This window comes from Rhea americana, unplaced genomic scaffold (assembly GCF_003343005.1).
Source record: "Rhea americana isolate MKP2758 unplaced genomic scaffold, rheAme1 scaffold_6, whole genome shotgun sequence".
Classification (NCBI taxonomy): Eukaryota; Metazoa; Chordata; class Aves; order Rheiformes; family Rheidae; genus Rhea; species Rhea americana.
This window is the reverse complement of record NW_028186756.1, coordinates 897,285-917,272: the sequence shown is the minus strand read 5'-3', so window position 1 is coordinate 917,272 and position 19,988 is coordinate 897,285. Positions and strand designations below refer to the sequence as shown.

At 38.0% G+C, this 19,988-nt stretch overlaps 1 protein-coding gene across 1 annotated transcript in view; it reads right to left on the bottom strand.

The window, feature by feature from the left end:
• AMMECR1 (AMMECR nuclear protein 1) overlaps nucleotides 1-19,988 on the bottom strand; it is a 76,638-nt gene that overhangs the window by 29,444 nt on the left and 27,206 nt on the right. The window contains exon 2 of the mRNA XM_085319619.1: nucleotides 11,911-12,021. Coding sequence (XP_085175745.1) covers nucleotides 11,911-12,021 — 111 coding nt within the window. The remainder of the gene's footprint in view (nucleotides 1-11,910; nucleotides 12,022-19,988) is intronic.

Below are 19,988 nucleotides of genomic sequence, written 5' to 3'. Positions count from 1 at the left end.
CAGAGTACATTTTTGTTATATGCACTTTTGGCTTTACATTGGCACTTCAGCTGAATGGAATATAAACCAATAAAGAAAAAGAACTGCATAAGTTTTCCATTACATACTAATATATTTTTATTCTGAACCACTTACTTTCTGGTAGAGAGAGAAAAAAAAACAGTCTACTCCTCTGAGAAATGTCATTTAAGGGTACTAGTGTGAATGTGTTTCTAATCTGACATTTATTTATGAATGAAACACTGAAAGTGCTACTAACAATTAGATTAGTATCTAAACTGCTAAATGAACTGTATGTACTGGTAGGTTGGGATCTTCAGTTTAGGGTATTGAGAAAGCATAAGTCACTAAAAWTCATTCATCCAGAAGTATCAAAAAGTATTAAGAAAACCAAGAGCTTTTCTTCTTTTCCTTTGTCAAATCAAACTGAAAGCAAATAAAATCTACTCAACTGAAAACAGTAAGAAATAAAAAAGCAAGACATTAGTCACTTGGATGAAGTCAGAGCTCGTCACTGATAAAAGCCTGATACACCTTATTCCAGACCCTGACTTACACAACACAACACGTTGGTGATACCTCTGGGACAAGGACCCTTCCCAGGGAGGCTGGTGCTGCCGCTGACAGCGGATGGGGAAGTTCCCAAGAGCAACCCGGCGCACTGAGGCTCGCCAGCGTGCGCCGGCATCTGCAGAGCTCCCCGCGCTCTGGGGGGAGTTACTTACAGCCCGGACGGACCTCTCCAGCCCGAGAGTCTGCTTGCGTGACTGTCGGCCTGTTATTACAAGTAATCTGCAGTAAAAGGAGAAGATACTATCACATTGGAAGAGCAAACCTAAAGTGAAGAAAGAGCCAACAGACTTTGTAGTCTGCAAGTTATATTTGAAAAGCAGGCAGAATTTGCTGTTATCAGTCCTACTGAAAGTGGTATTAACGGTCAAAGGTAACCCCACACATTTATTAAAATTCACAAATTATATTTAGAAGAACTTTAATTAAAAATGCTTAAAGTTCACATAAAAATAGAAATCTGGGAAGCTGAAAAGATTGATGTAGATTAAGAATATCTCTAAGGAACTGTTTACTTAAGAACTTTCACAGCACTAAAGAACTTTCACAGCACTAAAGGCTTTATAAACTGTGTCAATGCACTGTCATTCACATCTCTAAGAAATTGAGGATGTTCAATTTCTGGTTCTAAAATGCAAATCAGATTTTTTTTTTTTAATTAATCTAAGCTATATTTCAAAACAGTATGTTATTTTAGGGATACCACCAACATACACTTTTCTAGAGCACAGTTGAAAATGGGAGAAATAGAAGAGTGCATCAACAATTCAATGGGAAAGACAAACCTGGAAGGCTTCCATCCCTGATACTGTATTTTTAAACATAATTAGAAAAATATATATATATATTGGGGTGCATACATATTTCAATGCATTCTATTTATTTATTAATGAATACTGTTTTAATGCACCAAGTGAATAATAAAAACAAAGCCATTTGTAAATGAGCACATTTAAAACAGGTCATTGCTCTTTTCAGAGATCGTATTCCCACAAATGCCTAGACTGTATAAACCGAAAGAGTACAGAGCACTGAGACCTAYGCAGCTTTTGGACTACCTCAGAATCTGAGCTGTGTTTGAGCTCAGATGCCTTCTGACACTCTTCATTTTATACGGTTGCTTATGCCCAACCAGAACTGGCTACGCTATTCCTTCCTCTGAGCTTTTCTACCTGCTCAGCGGCAGAGCTCTGTAAAGGACGCAAGGTAACTTTTGTTCATGGTGTCAGCAGGAATGATTGTTGAAAATGGGTATCTATTAATATCACTTTAAAAATACAGTAAAAAACCTCCTATAAGGGTATTTTAATTCTCTTTGCTCCAGACTACAGAACATAGCAAATGCAATTTCAAAGCTTCACAATTTTTGTGCAGAAGTGAAGAGAGATAACAAGAGCCTGTGGAGCCCAGTCCCCCACACCCAGCTCGTGCTATTTCTTCTTTATACAGTCTTAAAAGGAAGCACCAGAAAACACCTAAATGGAGAAGGTGCTGACAGACTGAAAGTTTTGAGTCTCCTTTCCCACAGTCCCTCCCACACAAAGCTGCAGAGTTTAAAGAGTAACAGCTTATAAGTTTGAGAGACACTTTTTTCCTTTGACCGCTCAATCTCTGGTAAAGTATAGTTTATGTGAAATTTACTGTTGTAATATCTCCTCAAGCTCTTAAGTTTGCTTCTAYTCCACAGGGTATCTAATACACCACCAGTGCACCTCAAATTCCGTTTTGAGAAACTGAGGGACAAACGGAGCCTTCTCACACCTAGTGTGTAACAGCACTAGCCAGTATGTGCAATGAGAACTTTTCTTTTCCTTTTTTCCCCTCTTAGCAATGAAGTTGTGGGAACTGTCCCTTATGCTATCTCAAAGATAAACTGCTGAGAATAGCCAGAGGGAGAAGCTTGTCCAGAAGCAGGTAACTCCTATGCCAACTTATTCCCTTCTACCCTACTTAACGTCTATCAGTTTCTAAATACACAAAACCTTTAACACAGCTGCTCTGAGACACTTCATCTATGGCTCTCTGTGCTACGTCAACACACAGTTGTATCTTATATTCTTCAGCATCAGCCCTTAACATAGTATGTCTTTGTAGTGCTTAAGAAATCAGTAAGTCATCAAATGTCTCCACAAAAACCAGTTTCCATTCAGAAAGATTTTTTAGGAAATGTTTCGAAGAATGTTCTTTCTAAGAGTAGTATATAAAAAGATGAAGGAAAAAAAAAAAACAACATGTAGTACCAAAACAAGAATTCCAATAACGAAGATCAAAGTTTTGCTAGGAAAACAGGGGTGACCAGTTCCAAATTATGCCCCCCTCCTCCCCAAATACTTATGTCAAATAATATTGAAAGTCAAACAGAATTTGACATGCAAACTAGTGTTTCAACTCAGCTAGAATTCAGTCTTTGAACTTAGAGGGTGTGCACCATTTTCTTAGCATCATAGAAGGAGACTGCATGGGAAGAACCTGAAATGCAAGCGCCTCGTGGGAAAGACAAGCGTCACAAGTGACATGGCTCCTCCCTGGAACCCATCTGGAAAGGCTGAATAATTGCTACATGTCCCTAGTTACTCATTCCTTAAAATTTGATTGAACATGAATATCTCATTTATTCAGAACATCACAAACTACATCAACTAATGCAATTTATTTTGCTTGTTCGTGGCATTTTCAAAGTATGTGTTTTTTAAGAAGTGTATTTTAGAAATTCCTGTTATTTCCGCACATTCTCTTTAACTATAGTTTTTAAAATAAATGGTGAACTAAGTGTTTTAACCCCAGACAGCTTCCTTAGTTACACCAAATTCTACTGGATAAGACACACAACGCCTGCGATAGTCTCAGCAAAGAATATCCAAACTTTGCTGAGTATTTATCTATAAATTTGCCCATTCTGTAATCATTTTGAATTCCAAAATCCCATTTTTTCTAGATCTGAAGTTACCTTTCATAAACATATCCAATACACTTAGAATAAGTTTATTCCACCACAAACAGTAACGCATTACCTACCCTCCTGGCCCAAAAATTCACATTCTATAAATCAGGTCCCTCAGCAAAATGGTATAATGAAATATGTGATCAACRTGGATCTATATAAAAAGCTTTAGTATTATTATGCACCCTCTTCTTCCAGAAAAATAATAATCTACTTATAGTGTTTTCCCTTGCTTTCTTTCAGAAAGTGTTGCCAGGGAAACAGACTATCATCTACCATTAGGTCCTAGGGTCTAGCAAGGTTTTCTTGGGATTAATAGACCAATCACAAAACCTATATATATATATATGTATGTATGTATATATTAAAAATAAAGAAAAAATTGAGGCATAGTTACCAAAACTCCCTCCCCCAACACACACACACACTTACGTGCAGAAACTATATTCACTGGGACATGCATTCCCGCTCCTCAACAGCAGTATTTCACTTCAGAATGCAATAAGGAGAAGCATTTAACCCATCATTAGAGCAGAAGATTTTTTTTTCCTTTTAGAGCTGGTATGCTATTTAATTTTGTCCTTTGAGAAGAAGTATTACACATAGTTCTATTAAGCAAGCAATAGTTCCCTGAAATAATGACCTGGCACTGTGTGCACAAAATCATTACAGACCTACTTACAGAATCAATTGACTCACATAGAATAACTAAGCCTGGCTGGACAAATTCAAATTTGTATACTTCACTTGCAGTTTCTGGTATTGTGAGTTTATATCACAATTCATTTTACTACTAAACAATCATCTCTCACTATGGCCGATCTGAGGATTTAGCCAAAGTAAAGTGGTGTTATTTATAAAATTCACATCTACAACAGTTTACCAACAAGTTTTTATTGGCTTAAATGAGATTTARAAATATAAACAGTCCCAAGTCTCAGTAAAATATAATCTCTATACAGATGATGTAGCAGGCAAATCACATGACTTCTGCAGCTGACAGCTCTTACTCTGTAGAACATACCTATATGCTAAAATAATTTTGCCTCAATTTTGTCAAAAACAATCAGTCATTATTTAAGAATGAGGTGCTAATACATCACTGTTTCATTTTGCATTTTTACCAGAAGCAACAGATSATATTTATGTTATGCATTTTGGATAACAAAAAGGGTGTTCTGAGGTTATTAATAACTAMTCCTATAGGTTAACAGCACCATATATACATATCTACATATAGATGTATCATCTAATTTGCAGTGCAAAGTTTGCTGCTGAATTTAACTATAATTAAGTTCAGTTCTCACTCAGAGTTTAAGACAATTTTATTGTCAGCCACAGTTCAGATAAAGATTATAATGAAGTATGAATGCTAACGTGATGTACCTCATCTTTACTAACACTACAATTTTATGTTCAGAACACCAGCCGAAACCTTATAATCTCTTATACTAACATCTCACATGCAAACTTTGAAAGGTAATCAGGAGGAGGGAACAATGGTGAATTTAAAAGCATTTTCAAAAGCACAGCAACAGCTCTCAACCAAAACCTGAACAGGCTTCTATTGCACTGGAGATTAGCTTGCCTCCTGAAAACAGGTTTGTTAATTAGTAGAAAGGATGTCCTAACAACTTCCTCACAGAATGGCTTCTCTGCTAAAAGCTTATCTAATTTTCTGCAACTGCATCAGCCCAATAAAAGAGATTATATCTCTCCGTACACCCTACCTCACTTGTATCCTAGAACCTCATGATTAATATGCTTTTAGAAACCAACTGCAGACAATAGCCAACTTACAGACAATATTTTCTAATACACATCATGTCTACACTTGACAAAAAAAACCAAACAAAATACACCGGCAATACTGCTCCTGCTGTTGCTGATTTTAATGGAAAGGCACTAATTACAAGAGAATTTTTTTTCTCATCTTTTGAACTGTATGTTTTCTTTTGAGGGGGAAAAAAAAGATAGAAACCTCACGTGGCTCAGGTATGACAACTGCTGAGAACTAAAAGCAGAATTCATTTAAGCCTGTAAGCAAAACAGAAAATGACAGCTACCAAATCATTTACATAAAGATAAATAAGGTGCAACACAGGCCAACAGGCATGGGCACTGGACCTAAAAYACACCGAAGAGTAAAATCACCTAGCAGAACATGGACATCTCTGCTACTTTGTATTTTGTCAGCTGAGTCAGCTCCCAGGTCCTGCAGCCACACAATACCTTAAAGACGCTGTATCTTTAGCCCTCATGCTTTACTTCTCAGTCGCAATGGAGAGACCCAAAATTAGGCTAAAGAAAATTGGTTTAAATTAATCTACCATCTTAGTGTGGACTGTTGTTTCCTCACGTACAATCCCAACTTCTCAGAAAGCTTTTAAGAAATAGCTACTTTCTCCTCTCTTCAGAGCAATGTTACCAGGTTACAGTGCCTATGTTTTTCCAAATCTCTTTCAAATCTGGCTTTGGCTCAGATGCCTCTCTCTCCTCTCTCTCACACTAAGAAGTTTTAGGAACTAGGGATTGCTACCAACCGATTAGAAATCCTCAAGCTTAAATCACCCCATCCACCCTGAGTGCACCATGACGAATCTCTGCCTTATGCTCATCACTGCAAGGTGTCCATTTTGTTGTGATATCCTGAATTACCAAACTTTCAAAGCAGCCCACGATATGGATTAGCAGAGAAGCATCCTTGAAAGGTTGGACAGACCTGACCTGGGCATAGGAAAAATGGTTCAGCACCCCAAGTTTTAAGAATCCCAAGTTTTCAGTATCCCACCTCCCACCTCCACAGGAACATCAGATTTTCTGAAATCACTCCAAACGGCAGAAACATCAAGGCAGAACCTCAAAAATCAAGCAAAGGGGTATGCCTGTGTAAGCAAAAGACATGTACTGTGACTGCTCTCAAGAGCCTGAGGAACCTCTACTGCACTCAAAGTCTCAATGGTTCAAAAGCCTTCAAAAGTATGTACTGCACTTTTCTTTACAGATCCTCATATTTTATAGGCTACATCCAACTTACAACTTATCAACAAAACAGCGTAATCAGGGATAAATGGGAATGCAGAGTTATAAATTCCAGGTGGCTATTGCCGCTGGCTTCTCACATGCTTCATGGACACAGCGGTTATCCATGAATTCAAATAGATACAGAATTATGTTATCATAGCTCTCCCTACGCAACTTTTCTCACCTTGAGATTCTCCATCTGTTGCAGGTCATCCTATAGCATAAGTACAAACCACGCTCTCCATCTCATTAAAATGACCCTGAAAACTCAAAGGCAACCAACAGGTACTGGAAATTCCAGCATCACTGCTGTCCAGTTTTCCTGTGGCATATCTGCTTTTCAAAGGAATGTACAAATGAAAAAGAAGTAACAGAAGCTGTATGATGCTTCTTGGCTTTAAATTTGGTGTTGAACACTCTAGAACAGCAAAACACTGGCAAGTTCAGGCTGAGAAGAGTACACRCTGGTCTCCGCAGGGTTTAATTTTGAAAGTGACAGCATAAGTTTCTCCTCACAATTATCAGGAGTTTTTTCCACTAGCAGCCACCAGAAGCAAAACAGCAATAGAATAGAAAAAGCAGACTTTCAAGAGCGATCCACTATAAATCAAAAACATAAAATAAGACACCTTGAAAATTATTACCAGTGGGCAACACAGAAGCGATAACGCGCTCTTGGGTATTATGTTATTTGCTATTGGCAGGAATTAATTCAGACTATGCCTTCGGTGAGCAGTGAAGGTCACAACAGAAGTGTCAGAAATACATTTATGATCTGTCCAGTTCCAAAGTTACGATCACATACACAAACACTGCTTTGCCCAGAGTCAACAGCAATGCCTATCCACACTCATAGCCACGCTGCCCAATGGTAAAAGCTTTGTGAAGTTAGCACTGGGGTGCGGGAGAAGATGTAGGGAGAGGCTAAACAAGACTAATTACTAAGAGCAAACTGGAATAAAAAGAGTAGTAAGTTCATTTAAACAGAGAGGGAAGTTGCCCTCTCTATCCAAATACTTGCCCATAATCTTTACTGAATAAGCCCAGCAACTACACTGTGATTCAGTCATTCAGCTTTTCTTTTTAACTCCCTTTTCCTCTCTAAACTTTTCCCCTTAAATAAGTATGCCATACTTCAGTCATGTAGTTGGTTGTTTAACTTCCTGGCGTGGAACAGGAAGAAAGACCCAATGTTTTCACGGAGAGAACGAAGGAGATGTGGCAGCAGCAAGCATTAAGACTCCCAAGTCTACTGGCGAACACTGAGTAGCAGCTGATGCCAAAAGCCTTACACAGAATCCACACCCCAGTTCAGTTACGAAAGCTGGATTGCAGGTTTTATTTCCTTTAATTTTATATTACTCCTCCCGGATGTCTCCCTCTGTTTTTGTTTGCTGACCAACTCCATCCACGGAAGCAAGGCTAAGTCGGAAGCCTCTCATGTTTCTCTTAGGTGGCAGTGGCAAGCAGAACACACAAAGGCCAGTTACACCACTGACAGATCTATGCTTAGTCATAGAAAAGGTGGGTTACATATTATTTTAAAATTTAAATCCAAATTTCAGTTAGTACGCTAATCCACTTACAGCTTGCGAGCCTCCAATTTTTTCTACTGCTCTCTCGTATGACAACAGGTTGGCATATATTCAGTCTTCCTTTAGCTGCCTCTTCTCTACTTTTTCCCTGCCCAGACATACACTCTAGCCTTGACAGAATGAACCAGAGTATATTCCTGTTCTTGTCAGATACTAGCTTAAAACATGACTTCAAATCATATGAAACAAGTGAACAAAAAAACAAACTAAAATGAAAAAATAGGATAAATAAAACCATTTCATTTGGCACCTCAAGTGTAAAAAAGTAGGAATTTAAAACTTCAGTGTCAAACCCAAGTCTTATTGTTGAACAGAACACATGAAAAAATAATTTATCAACCTGTTCTGAAATGCTGTGGTAACCTGCTTCCAAGTTCAGCGTATTTTCTTGAAGGAGCTGTAAAACATAAGGTATTTTTCCATAATCTCGATTGGTTTATTTTATACATTCAGGTGGAATATTCAATTCATACATGCTGGAAGGGCTACTTGCCCATGATAAGCTTCTTACACCCTAATATACAACACTCAATATTGTAAAACAATCTGGAAAAGGACAGATTTATTTTTATCTAACTAACTTCCTAGTAAAACTGGGGAAAAAAATCACTAAATCTGAATCTATATTTTCATAAAGTTCTGCAGAGTATTTTAATAATGTACTGTTACTCCCTCTGTTTCACTGGTATAGCTAAGGAGAACACTCAATTCCAACATGCAGATTTTCTTAGGAACACACTACTAGCATTTCTAACTATGGGTATTCTCATCTTGACTCACGACTTAGGCAGATGTATCCAATTAACGATGAATCATTCCACATAAATTTCCTGTTTAGAACATGCTGGCAATACCAGCATCACAACCTACAGAGCTCGAAACGGGTGAATAAAGACTCCACCGTTTTTGTTTAGAGATCAAAAGAGTTTCCTTAATGGGGGGTGAGAAGGGCCGCATCCAAGAAACTGTCCACTTCAGATTCCTAGATGAACTACCGCTACACCGTTTAAGAGAATCTACACTACTGTATGTAGTGAAAAGCAAAAGGGAATTAGAGATAYTAACTAGAACTAAGGAAATCTGATTTACTGTGACGCTAACCATCATTCAATATCTTTGTAATATAACCTTGCCTGCAGGAAATCTAGGATGCTTTGATTGCTAAGCACCAGGACATTTAGCTGTTCATCTATACCACACTGAACCAGCTGTTCTTCTRCACTATTTTACTCACTGAAAGTTGGGCCACAAATCCCCAGAAGGTACTGAAAAAGGTAAGAATAAACTAGACAGACAATCTGGTTCTGTTCCCCCCCCCATCTTCAGAATAATTGAAGAAAAATGCCTCATAGTGTCAAAGTAAGATGAAGTCAGGAGAATACTGGTCTTCAGCCTTTATTCYTAACCGAAGCTCCATTTTCTGAAGCAGACAGTCCAGTCGCATGCTGCCTGCTTTGTTGATTAATTTTGCCTCACAACACACTTGAAAAAGTTTCTCTTCACTTTCAGGAACTGTCTCATCTCCCAGAAGGACATTATTGCCCACATACTGTTTGATCAAGTTATATCCTAGTTTCTGATCCCTCCTAGTGAAGCCTGTCGAGCTCCAAACTGGGAAAGCTCATAGAAGCTTCAAGGCTGCTCAAATCTTCTCCGCTGGAAGCACTCTGCAGCCGAAAAGACTAACGCCATCAAGGCAACTGATCACAGGTCTCTCTTTTTTTAATGTAATGTTTGAGATAAAAGAACAACTTTTTTTGGTACATCATACCATTCATACCATATCATTCAGACATGGTCTTAACCTTTTTAGTGGTCATATCTGAAGTACTTCCCTCCCCCCAAATCATTTTTGGTCTGATAAACAGACATGAAAGAGGTTCTCCATAAAAGGTAATAAAATTCAATGTGTCATTAAAGATCACATTTAAAAACATTTTATAGTTTTATAAATAAATTAAAAAAAACAGATTGTTATGTATTTTCTGAACTCCCTCCCCTTTATAAAATTATTAACTACAGCAAAATTCTCTTCTGATTAGCAAGAAATTGCCATCAAAGCATCCTCTGGACAACCTAGCATAACCTCCCACAGTATGTGACCATCATTTAAATACTGCACTTAAAAGTATTCCAGTTCTTCTTACTCATATACCACTTTCGGTATATTTTGAGATACAGCGTCTAAAACTGGAATGTGGTGACAGGAATCTCTTAAGCATTTTTAAAATTAGGCAGGAATACAGCACCATTTGATTTGTGAAAAATTGAAGATCTATGAGCAACATTGCTGTTTATATTTTAACATAGCTCATACAAATGCAAGGTTAAAAAAATCTAATTATTGAGCTTCAGGAGTTAAAAATTTATAAAAAAAGGTATCTGACACATTTCCATTCTTCCTTACTGYATTTATTATTTCGTAAGACTACTTTTTTTTGACTAATCTCCTTAATTTTCTGTACAAGCTCACTGTTCTGGGTATGGCACAGTAAAGCATACACTTAAAATGAAAAGCTCTGTGGAGCAAGAACAGGTTGTTTTTCCCCCACTCTGCCCCACTAACGTTTAAACTTTTAGGGTATTTAATCTTCAACAGAGGAATTACTTTGAAWTTATCTGTATAATTACATGAATATTATACATATTTTGCAAGCTTCTTCTCATTGACCATTTTGATTACAAATAGAAATATTCCAGATCACATAACAAAAATCAACACAAAAGTAACTAGGTCTTTCAGAAGTTTTGTAAGGAATTCCAGGAGAGGAGCGGTTGATTTCTTCAAGCTGAGCAAAGAGAARCATGAAATGAACTGCAGCTCACAATAAACTAGTGAGACTTATAAGAGAGAAAATGCCCCATTTTAATATTACTCAATATTGGGACTGGAAAAAAAGATTTTAAAAAAGCAAAGAGGAATATTCCACATTGGCGCAGAGCCTCCAATCTAAAGCAATCTGGAGGCACCAATTATTTTAAGTGACGACAATTTCAGAGAGCTACACATGCCAGAATGTAGTTTCTATTCTAAAACACTATAAACAGTCTATTATAACTGAGCGAACAAAATATCATTGATTCTTTAGAAAATAAATTTTAAAAACTTTTAGAAAAATCAAGTACAAAGCTTACTAATAGCTCTAGTAATAAACTTATTAGTTTTTACCCTATGCAGAGAAAATGGAACAATATTAAGGTGAATGAATTTAGGTGTAGATCAAAAATGAAGGATTATGCTGCCAGGGAGTGAAGGATTATTATCACTTACCTCCCTCATCCAGAGGCTTCCCATTCAGGGGATGAGATTTATCTGAAGAGTAACATGTAATGGAAATTTGTAGCATTAAATTAACTGCAGCTGATTGGAAGCACCTGATGGAGAAGAGGTGAGAATATCTGCTGTTTTAGAAGCGTGAATAGGATAATCCCAAAATCTGACTTTCTGGTCTTCTGCCCTGACGTTAACTATTAAGGTTAAATTTTGTCTTACCACTGGAAAAAAAAAAATACTACAATAGTCAGTTACAATAAGCTACTGGAGAACAGTATCCCTGACCAATAAAAAAGGCTCAAACTATGGTTTTTAACTAAAACCATAGCCTCATGACACCAGTAGTCAAATAACCAGGCAATATATTTAAGCATCAAAAGGAGATACAAGTTTTTGTTGATCAGTACAGTGAAAGCCAAGAAAAAACCTGAACCAAGACACACCTATTTGTCTCCCCAGTAGAGTATTTAAATACATAAATCAAGGCTACAGAAGACAAATCTTACCTAGTAAGTGTGTACTCCCTGAGTCCTGAATGCAGGTTCATGGCAGAAAAAGTACCTATGCATCCACGCAATCGTTTATCTCGACCAATCTTCCACGTTACAAACAGTGGGCTGTTTTAGGGAAGAAAAAAAGACGTGATCACAGAAGCAATATTGACAGACSATGTGGAATTTCAACAAGTGTCCTTCCTTTTAGGGCAACTAAGGTCCAGTCTCTAAAACAATTGTATCCAAGTGGGCTGTAGTATTTAGAAATGTGCTTTGCTATTCTTTTGATTGCTCTAGAAATGTTGCTCATGTAATATTGGAGAAAATAAGACCACTGAAATAGCCAGAACAGGACTCTTCTTGGCAGCTGCCATGATATTCTGGATGTCCCTCCCTGTTACCCATTAGCATTCTCCTGTGAATGAAAAACACYTCACCTTGGACGCCCACACATAACAAACTCCGCATAGCAGAGAGAAACATCTGTCATGCTAGCCACCCCTCCACTTGAGCACAAACATGTTGGTCCTTAATGCTGTTGGCAAAAAACTACCAGAAATACTTGAAAGACAAGCTAGCTTAGGAATGCTCTCCAAACTTAAAGCAGGACCTGAACAAAAGCAACTTTTCCCATGAAGCCCAACTCATCATCAATTAGTGTGCTTGGAAACGACCAGGAGCGGAGCAAAAGCCCAAGCAAGCTGAACATCTCAATTTTATAATAGTTACAAATAAATACTTGCACTATCAAACAACTTGGAGCCAAATCAGATACGAAGCTAACAGGAAAAATACAAACCATAAAACCTTCAGGAACCAAACTTTCCCTTGCAGTTCTGTAACACTGTGTCATTACCCAAGCGTCAGGTAGTGTCATGACTATAACGTCATGGATTTCTCAAGGAAGCCCATGCAGCTCCAGGACACTCAGCCCTCTCAACTCTCAAAGATTTTTACCACAAAACAGCCAAATTGCAAAGTGAATTACACACACACACACACTTTCCCTTACTGAGGAAGTTTAAAAAAAAGAAAGTAAAAGAATTAAAAAAAAAAAAGGATAAAAAGGCATGTCAGTTAAATAACTTGCCACAGGGCATTCCTCATCACAGACCGGTTCAGATTTCTACAGCTGATACAGCTAAGCATCYCATGCTAAGAACTGGTATATGCAAGGGAAGGAGGGAAATAAATTGTCAAGTAGCTCCCCCTTGAATCCTAAACAAAGTGTTTATCTGAAATAAATCTGTTTTTTTGTGGAAAGTCACAAGCAATTTAGGTATAAACATACGTCACGCTCAATACCAAGACCATTGCAAGGCTGCTGACAGCAAGGTGCAGCTCTGCATTGAGAATGCTGCACCACACATCTCACCCACACTTAAGGATGCTTGGCTGATTTTGCTCCAGAGCTATTCGATTAGGCACTACTCTCCAGTGCTGTACRTGTGCACAAACCATTACGCTCAACCTACCTTACTTTTTTCTAGCTTCCCTGCCTCCCCTGCATAAACTGTCCTTACATTAGTCATTACTAGGAACACAGAAAGGTCCAACAGGAGGTTAATCTCCAGCTAGCATCTGAGGATCAGGAGATTATAGAGCAAACGTAATTACCACATGTGCCTTGAAGGAGTGGAGCTGGTCCAGAAGTATACACATATCCAAAAATACTCCAAAAATTCAAGTTGGCTACATCCAAAACAAAACCCCTCTTCTGTTACTATCTGCTGAAAGTAAGGAGCAAAATAATGTAACACAACAYACTGTAGAACAGTCTCTGGTAACTGCGTCCTGCTCAACTCCTCCTTTTGAAAGGTTACTTAAAAWTTTTCTCCTTACTCTGTGAAAGGGAGAACTTACGTCTTTAAGTAGATTAGATTCTTAAATTATACTAAGGCAAAGAGCTTTAGCATATCAGATGCTCAGTCTCTGCACAACTGCGTGGATCACTGCACAGTGAAAGAGAGATGGACGTGCCTACGATAGGTCAGGCCGTTGCGCGTGCGTGTGCATGCGCGTGCATGTGTGCACGTGCAGCTAAGGAGATCTTCCTTTCTCTCCTTGCATCCCATTAGCTTTGTCTGCTGTGGCACAAGATCCGCATCATGAGACGGGGGTAAAGGATACAGCTCTCAACCTCTACAGCACCAATGCAGCAGCATCCAGTCCTCTCATAACTTTCCAGAACAAGTTGTTATTGTCTGCTGGTACAGCAACTTCCTCCTTTATTTGATTAAGCTGGATATGTCCCCTTCTTTCAGCAAGGATGAATAGAGGAGGAAGCTGAAGTCATAGCTTTCTTTTGGATTTCCTTTTATTTCTTTTTTACGTTCTTTGGGCTGTTTGAAAAAAAAATGAAGATCATAAAGCCGTAAGGGACTGTTACTTCACATTTGGTATAATATAGCAAAATGAAGGCTAAAGAGGCATACAAATTCTATTATGCTGTTCCTTCCCCATTCAATTTAACAAATGGCATTTCACTAACATTTTCAAGGAAGGTATCACAGTTCACCTAAATAATATCAAGAAAATTATTAGATTGCAAAAGTACTGTTGACATCCTATCCCCCCTGAATAAGATTAAAATTGGACTTCAGGATTATTTTTTCTGACCTTTATCTCTGGATTATGAGATTTATTAGCTATAATATACTTAGTGGAGGGCTAAAATTCAGGGGAACATATACGCTTTCTTATCAAAACAGAATTCTTTCTAGGATAGTTGATGTTGCAACTTTAGAAGAACAGTATGAGAAAATGTCCAGAAACCATCACATGTGGAAGGGATTTCTGAAACTTTCCCCTGTTCTTTGAAAGTCTTTGTCAGTGAGTACTATACCAGAATAGAAAAAGTAACTGTTAGATAGCCACATATTTCTACTATTACTAATAGTATAAACATATTAATCATACTAAGTTTAAATCTCAGTCTTTTGAGTAAACAAACCATCATTAGTAGTTCTTCTACATGCTATACAACCTATAAAATCTAACTAAAGATGTTTTTCTAAAATTTCAACCTCTGTATTTCCCTATTCTTGCCTCTCCCTCCCCTAGGAGTCATTAAAGGTACCGGCATGCCTGCATAGAACACTTCAGCCTCCTGAACAGAACTACTTTCCTTAATTACCTTCACAGACGTCTTCAAGGCAAGTGTAATGTGGACCAAAGGTTCAGAAAAGTCAGTGACCAAGAGGATTCCAACTCTTAAGATTCAAGAAATCTTAAGATTCTTGAATCTTAAGATTAAAAATCTTAAGATTCAAGAAATAAGGCCAGAAGGCACGGCCAGGGCTCCTGCTATCATGAAGAATTATAATTACATTATGTAATCCTGTTCATAAAAGGGCCACAATATCCCTCTTAAAAAAAAAAAAAAAAAAAAAAAAAAAAAAAAAAAAAAAAAAANAAAAAAAAAAGACTAGAAAGAGGAGACCAAACTCCAAAATGAAAAATTAGAAGGCTTCCTCAGAACCTCACTAAAGCTCAATGCCTCTGTAAACCTCCTGGTTTCCTGCCTTGACGTATTCCCAGCCTGCTTGTACCTAGCTATTCTCGTGCCAACATTGTCCTTTAAATATATATATATATTTTCTTTTTCCACTTCTAGGTTATTGCTCCCCAAAGTATTTATAGAACAAATTTGTATGCCTCTTCAGCCTCGAGTTTGCTGAGCTAAACAGGCTTTGCTCCTGCCCGTTCCTCTTGTAACAGAATCTTCCCATTTTGATCGTTGCAGCTCTTCTCTACACCTCCTCCAGTTAAAATTTGCCTTCCTGAACATCAGTGTCCACAAGCGTGCACAGGATTACAGAAGTGTCTCACATTGCCATGAATGCTGCCATCTCTGAACATCACCGACCACACTACGTTTTTAGGATTCTGTTTCTTGAGTCTCAAAACTTAGAGTCCAAGTCCATCATTCAAAGCTTTACAGAAAATTTCTATTCTTACAGTAAACAAAGAAAATAGAAATAACTCTCTCCCTGGAAAAGAGCTTGTCTGGTTTACATGAACAGGTTTTCTTCCCAGTGATGCTGTCCTGCTTTTATTGGCATCCTTGGTTTCATCTGTTTGCCTATTTTCTCCAAGCCCGGAATCCTTTTCATATATTTTAAAGCTAGTAATAGCCCACAAATAAACTTACCATCTAACACAAGCCTCAGATCTCAGATTTGCAGCACAGTGCCAAACTCCACACAGCTACTGATGTCAAGAACAGCTAAGCAAATATATAACTTTTTGACTTAGGGGGGAAAAAAAAACCCCATCTATTTTTAATGTTATCTGTGGGTTTTTTTTTTTTTTTTTTTTTTTAGCAACATATTGTTGGATCTAAAATGAAAATTTTCACCTCCAGGCAGTTGAAACGAAAGCAACAGAAGCAAAAAGCTTCAGTAAAAATCAGAAGAGGAGGCATACGTGACGCTCAGGAGTTCCTGTTATCCAGTGACACATGGCTAGGATATATGCAGCAGATTAGGAAAATCTGAGSCCTTGTTTTGCCTGAAGGAGTTTGAACCCACACATCCCAGAAGAATGCAAGAGTATAGGTACCGGTGTGGAGCGCTCTCACCTTTCTTGCTGACACTCCTTCCCAACCCTGCATGAGGTTTACTTATTCTTTTAAACATTTACCAGCACAGGTGCTGCATTTCCCTGGGAGCCCTCTAACAATTAGCTTCAAGTCATCCTCTTACTTGATTTAGGGTGAAGCATTTTATTAAAAAGCAGAGCAGCTCTGAGCCTGTGACTGAGCTCGAAGACCGGGAAATTCCCTTGTCCAGTGGGTTACCCAGCTTCTTGCTGCTGCACCAGGAACCTCTGCTTTTCCCTGTTCTCAGGATTAACAGCAGGAGCAAGACGAAGCTCCCGATCACGCAGGGGAGCTGAGTACTTTTTTTAAGCTGGCGGAGGATGCTTTGGAGTGTACAGAGGCAGAAGAAGGCACTAAATCTGGACTTTGAGAAGCCTTTGTAAAAAAAGCAATCATTCCTCCTTCCTAAGATTCTGTATTTTGTGGGGTTTTAAGTTTGTAAGCCAAACACTGGAAAGACATTTCCATTTAGAGCTATTTTCTGAAGTCAGAGCAAATGTACAAGAGACCTGAAGATGATAAACTTTCCATCCAGCCATTGCCTAAATTTAATTGAAAAAAATTTGTCCAGCTCGAACCTAAATAGATCTTGTAAAGCAGAAAACTGCTTCAATAATTTGCTATAGGGGTTCTCAGGCAGCACTCTACAAAAAATTACATGATCATACATTATTCTCTCCTATTTTCAGTTGCAAATCTGAACTAGAGATGCAGTTAAAATGCAGTAAGTGTTTAAATTAATATTGCTTCTTTATATACAATTGCTATTGTCAAAAGGAGCATACACAGCCACAAGTAGAAAAGCAAGATGTCTCCCTGATAGACTACTAAGATAGTCATTATGCATAAATCCAACACCCTATTTATCCTAAACACTGACTTTAAGGGTGAACATGGAAATGTGTGGCTGAAGCACAAGAGCATGGGTCACCTGATGCATGACAAGTTTCTCCTCCTTGTTATGGGTGGGGAGAAAAAGACAGGAGAGAAGGGAAAGAGGTAAAGGAAGAGTAACAGACGAAGAATACTTCTCTGTAGTTACAAGAGATGAAAATAGACTTTTTTGGTTTCACTTGAAGATTCACAAGTAATAGAAAACTTGTAGAATTTTAAAGTGAGGAAATTTTAACTTGATGAACTGAGAGGTAAAATGATATCTAGACAGATGTTTAGTAATTGCTACTTAACCTACCATCTTTAACAAAGGGAGTCTTTACGGGCTAAATATTAACTGGGCATCTCCAGCTGTAGCATAAAAAACTTTAAAAATTCAGTACTCTCAGTCCGTTATAGGACCAGAGTGCTTCCACTTTAGTTCTCTAAGACAAGAATCTCAAAGATGCACAGGATTTTGAGGCCTCAACGTACTAAGAAAGTACATGTTGATACCTGCAACAATAGCGTACCGAAAAGATACATTTCTAAACAAGTCACTAAAGCAGCATCTTCCTCTTTGTGTAACGGAAGTGAACAAAGCCATGGTTCCTAAATTCTAGGAAAAGTGTAAATATTTACACTTTTACTTAAAGTTTTCTCTATTTTCATAGCTAAAATTGTGCTACAGCTTCAAACAACGTAAAACATTTGTGTAATACTGTTTCATCAAGTTCGTTCTAACTAAAGAGAAAAGAAACTGAAGTTTATCATTACAGCAGTCACATAAGACCCCTCACAAAAGCAGTGCCAACCTTATCAGACCCTCACCCAAGGCAGGCTCCCTATAACTGATGCAATCTAGCTGTTGTTACACCCTGGGCTTTGGCATTTCCAGATGTCACGATTCAGTGAGCTAACTCGTATTACTYAAAAGAAGAGAATACAGTTTTGCAACGAAGCGCATGGGATCACGTACACCGATTTCTTTATCAAGGACATCCTTACATAAGCTCTCCAGGACAGGAAGGAATAATAAATATGTTAGAAGTCTCTAGTTCGTGATGAAAGGGTAAACTTGACGGACAATATTATGGAACAAGTTGAAAAGAGCAAAAAGCTGGTAGACAACTTTCTGCAACAGACTCATACAAGTATAACCCGGTCAGGGAACGTTTCAGCTCACCAAGTATAAAAGATCTGCCAAGACACAAGAACATCAAGCAAATCCTTGGAATGTGCTCTAGTGGCTTTTTTTTTTTTTTTTTTTTTTTTAGAGGGTGAAAATAAATCAGAGCCCTTCTAAACCTGAACCTAATAGTTTCTCAACCATTTCTTTCCCATCTGGGCAGCAATTTAAGCGAGTGTCAATGAAAGGAAGAGAGTTCATGAATCTGCAAAAGGAAAGAAGCAAGAACAGCAAAATAAAACACAAATTCATGAAGACAGAATTTGATAAGGGTAAAGAATTAATGGGTAAGATTTTCTAGGAGAAAAGAGTAAGAAAAGAAAGAAGAAAAGTCAGTAGTTCTTCAAAAGAAATTGGACTATGGGCACAAGCGCAAGCAAGACTGCTAAGCACAGCAATAGAGCTACTTGGCTAAATAACAAGCCCTTCGCACAGAGGGGCTTGAAATTGGAAATCAAGTCAGACTATTTAAAAGGAATAAAGAAAAACAAAGCACAGAGAGAAAGAGGATAAAGATGACCACTTTGCAAAACAACATGCAAGTATCAATGAGTATAAAGTAAAACAAACTACCACAGACGGCTACAAACGGAAAGAGAAAGACAAGGAAATTGCCTTAACTCAGCAGAATAACTCGCAACAGAAAATGCTAAGAAATCCAAAGTGCTTGATGACTTTATTTTGCTTCAGATTTCCTTAACAACATCAACTATAACCACTGGACCAAAACAATACCAGTAACAAAGGTAAGAGTTGGGACAGAATAGGAAAGAGACAATTTAAGCAAATTAGATATTTTTAAATGACTCAAACAAGCTAGTATTAACCTCAGGTGTACTAAAGAACTGGCTGAAGCAATCCAGAACTAAAATATCTGTCTTTGAAAATACATAATAAGGGATGAGATGCCAGAATACGGGAAGACATGTTCCTAAAACCTGGAACAAAACAAAAAAAGACAAGTTTTTTTTTTGGCTGGGTGAATTTTGAGTGGCTTTTGTTTGTTTCAAGGTAACAATATTGTAACACAAATGCGTACAAAGCAAGAACGATAGCAGCCACCTTTACACTTAAATGGGAACAACCCAACTACAGATATAGGGAACGTGGCACAAGTGAACCTTCTACAGTCAGAGGACCCGGCCTGAATGAGAGGTGAATGACAACGTCACGCTACTGGGAAATAAACACACACACACRCCCCCCGAATATTCAAACAAAAAGAGCATGTAAGACACTGCTAAGGCCTCAGCTGGGAATGTAACACTAAGATGTTGAATAATAAAAGCATCTAAACAAGAGCAGCAGGAATAATGAGAGAGATGAAAGACTTTGACCTATGACAACCAATGGAAAGGACTGGGGTTTAGGTTAAAGACAACAAGACCAAAGAGACACATAACTGCTTTCAAATATGGAAAAGGA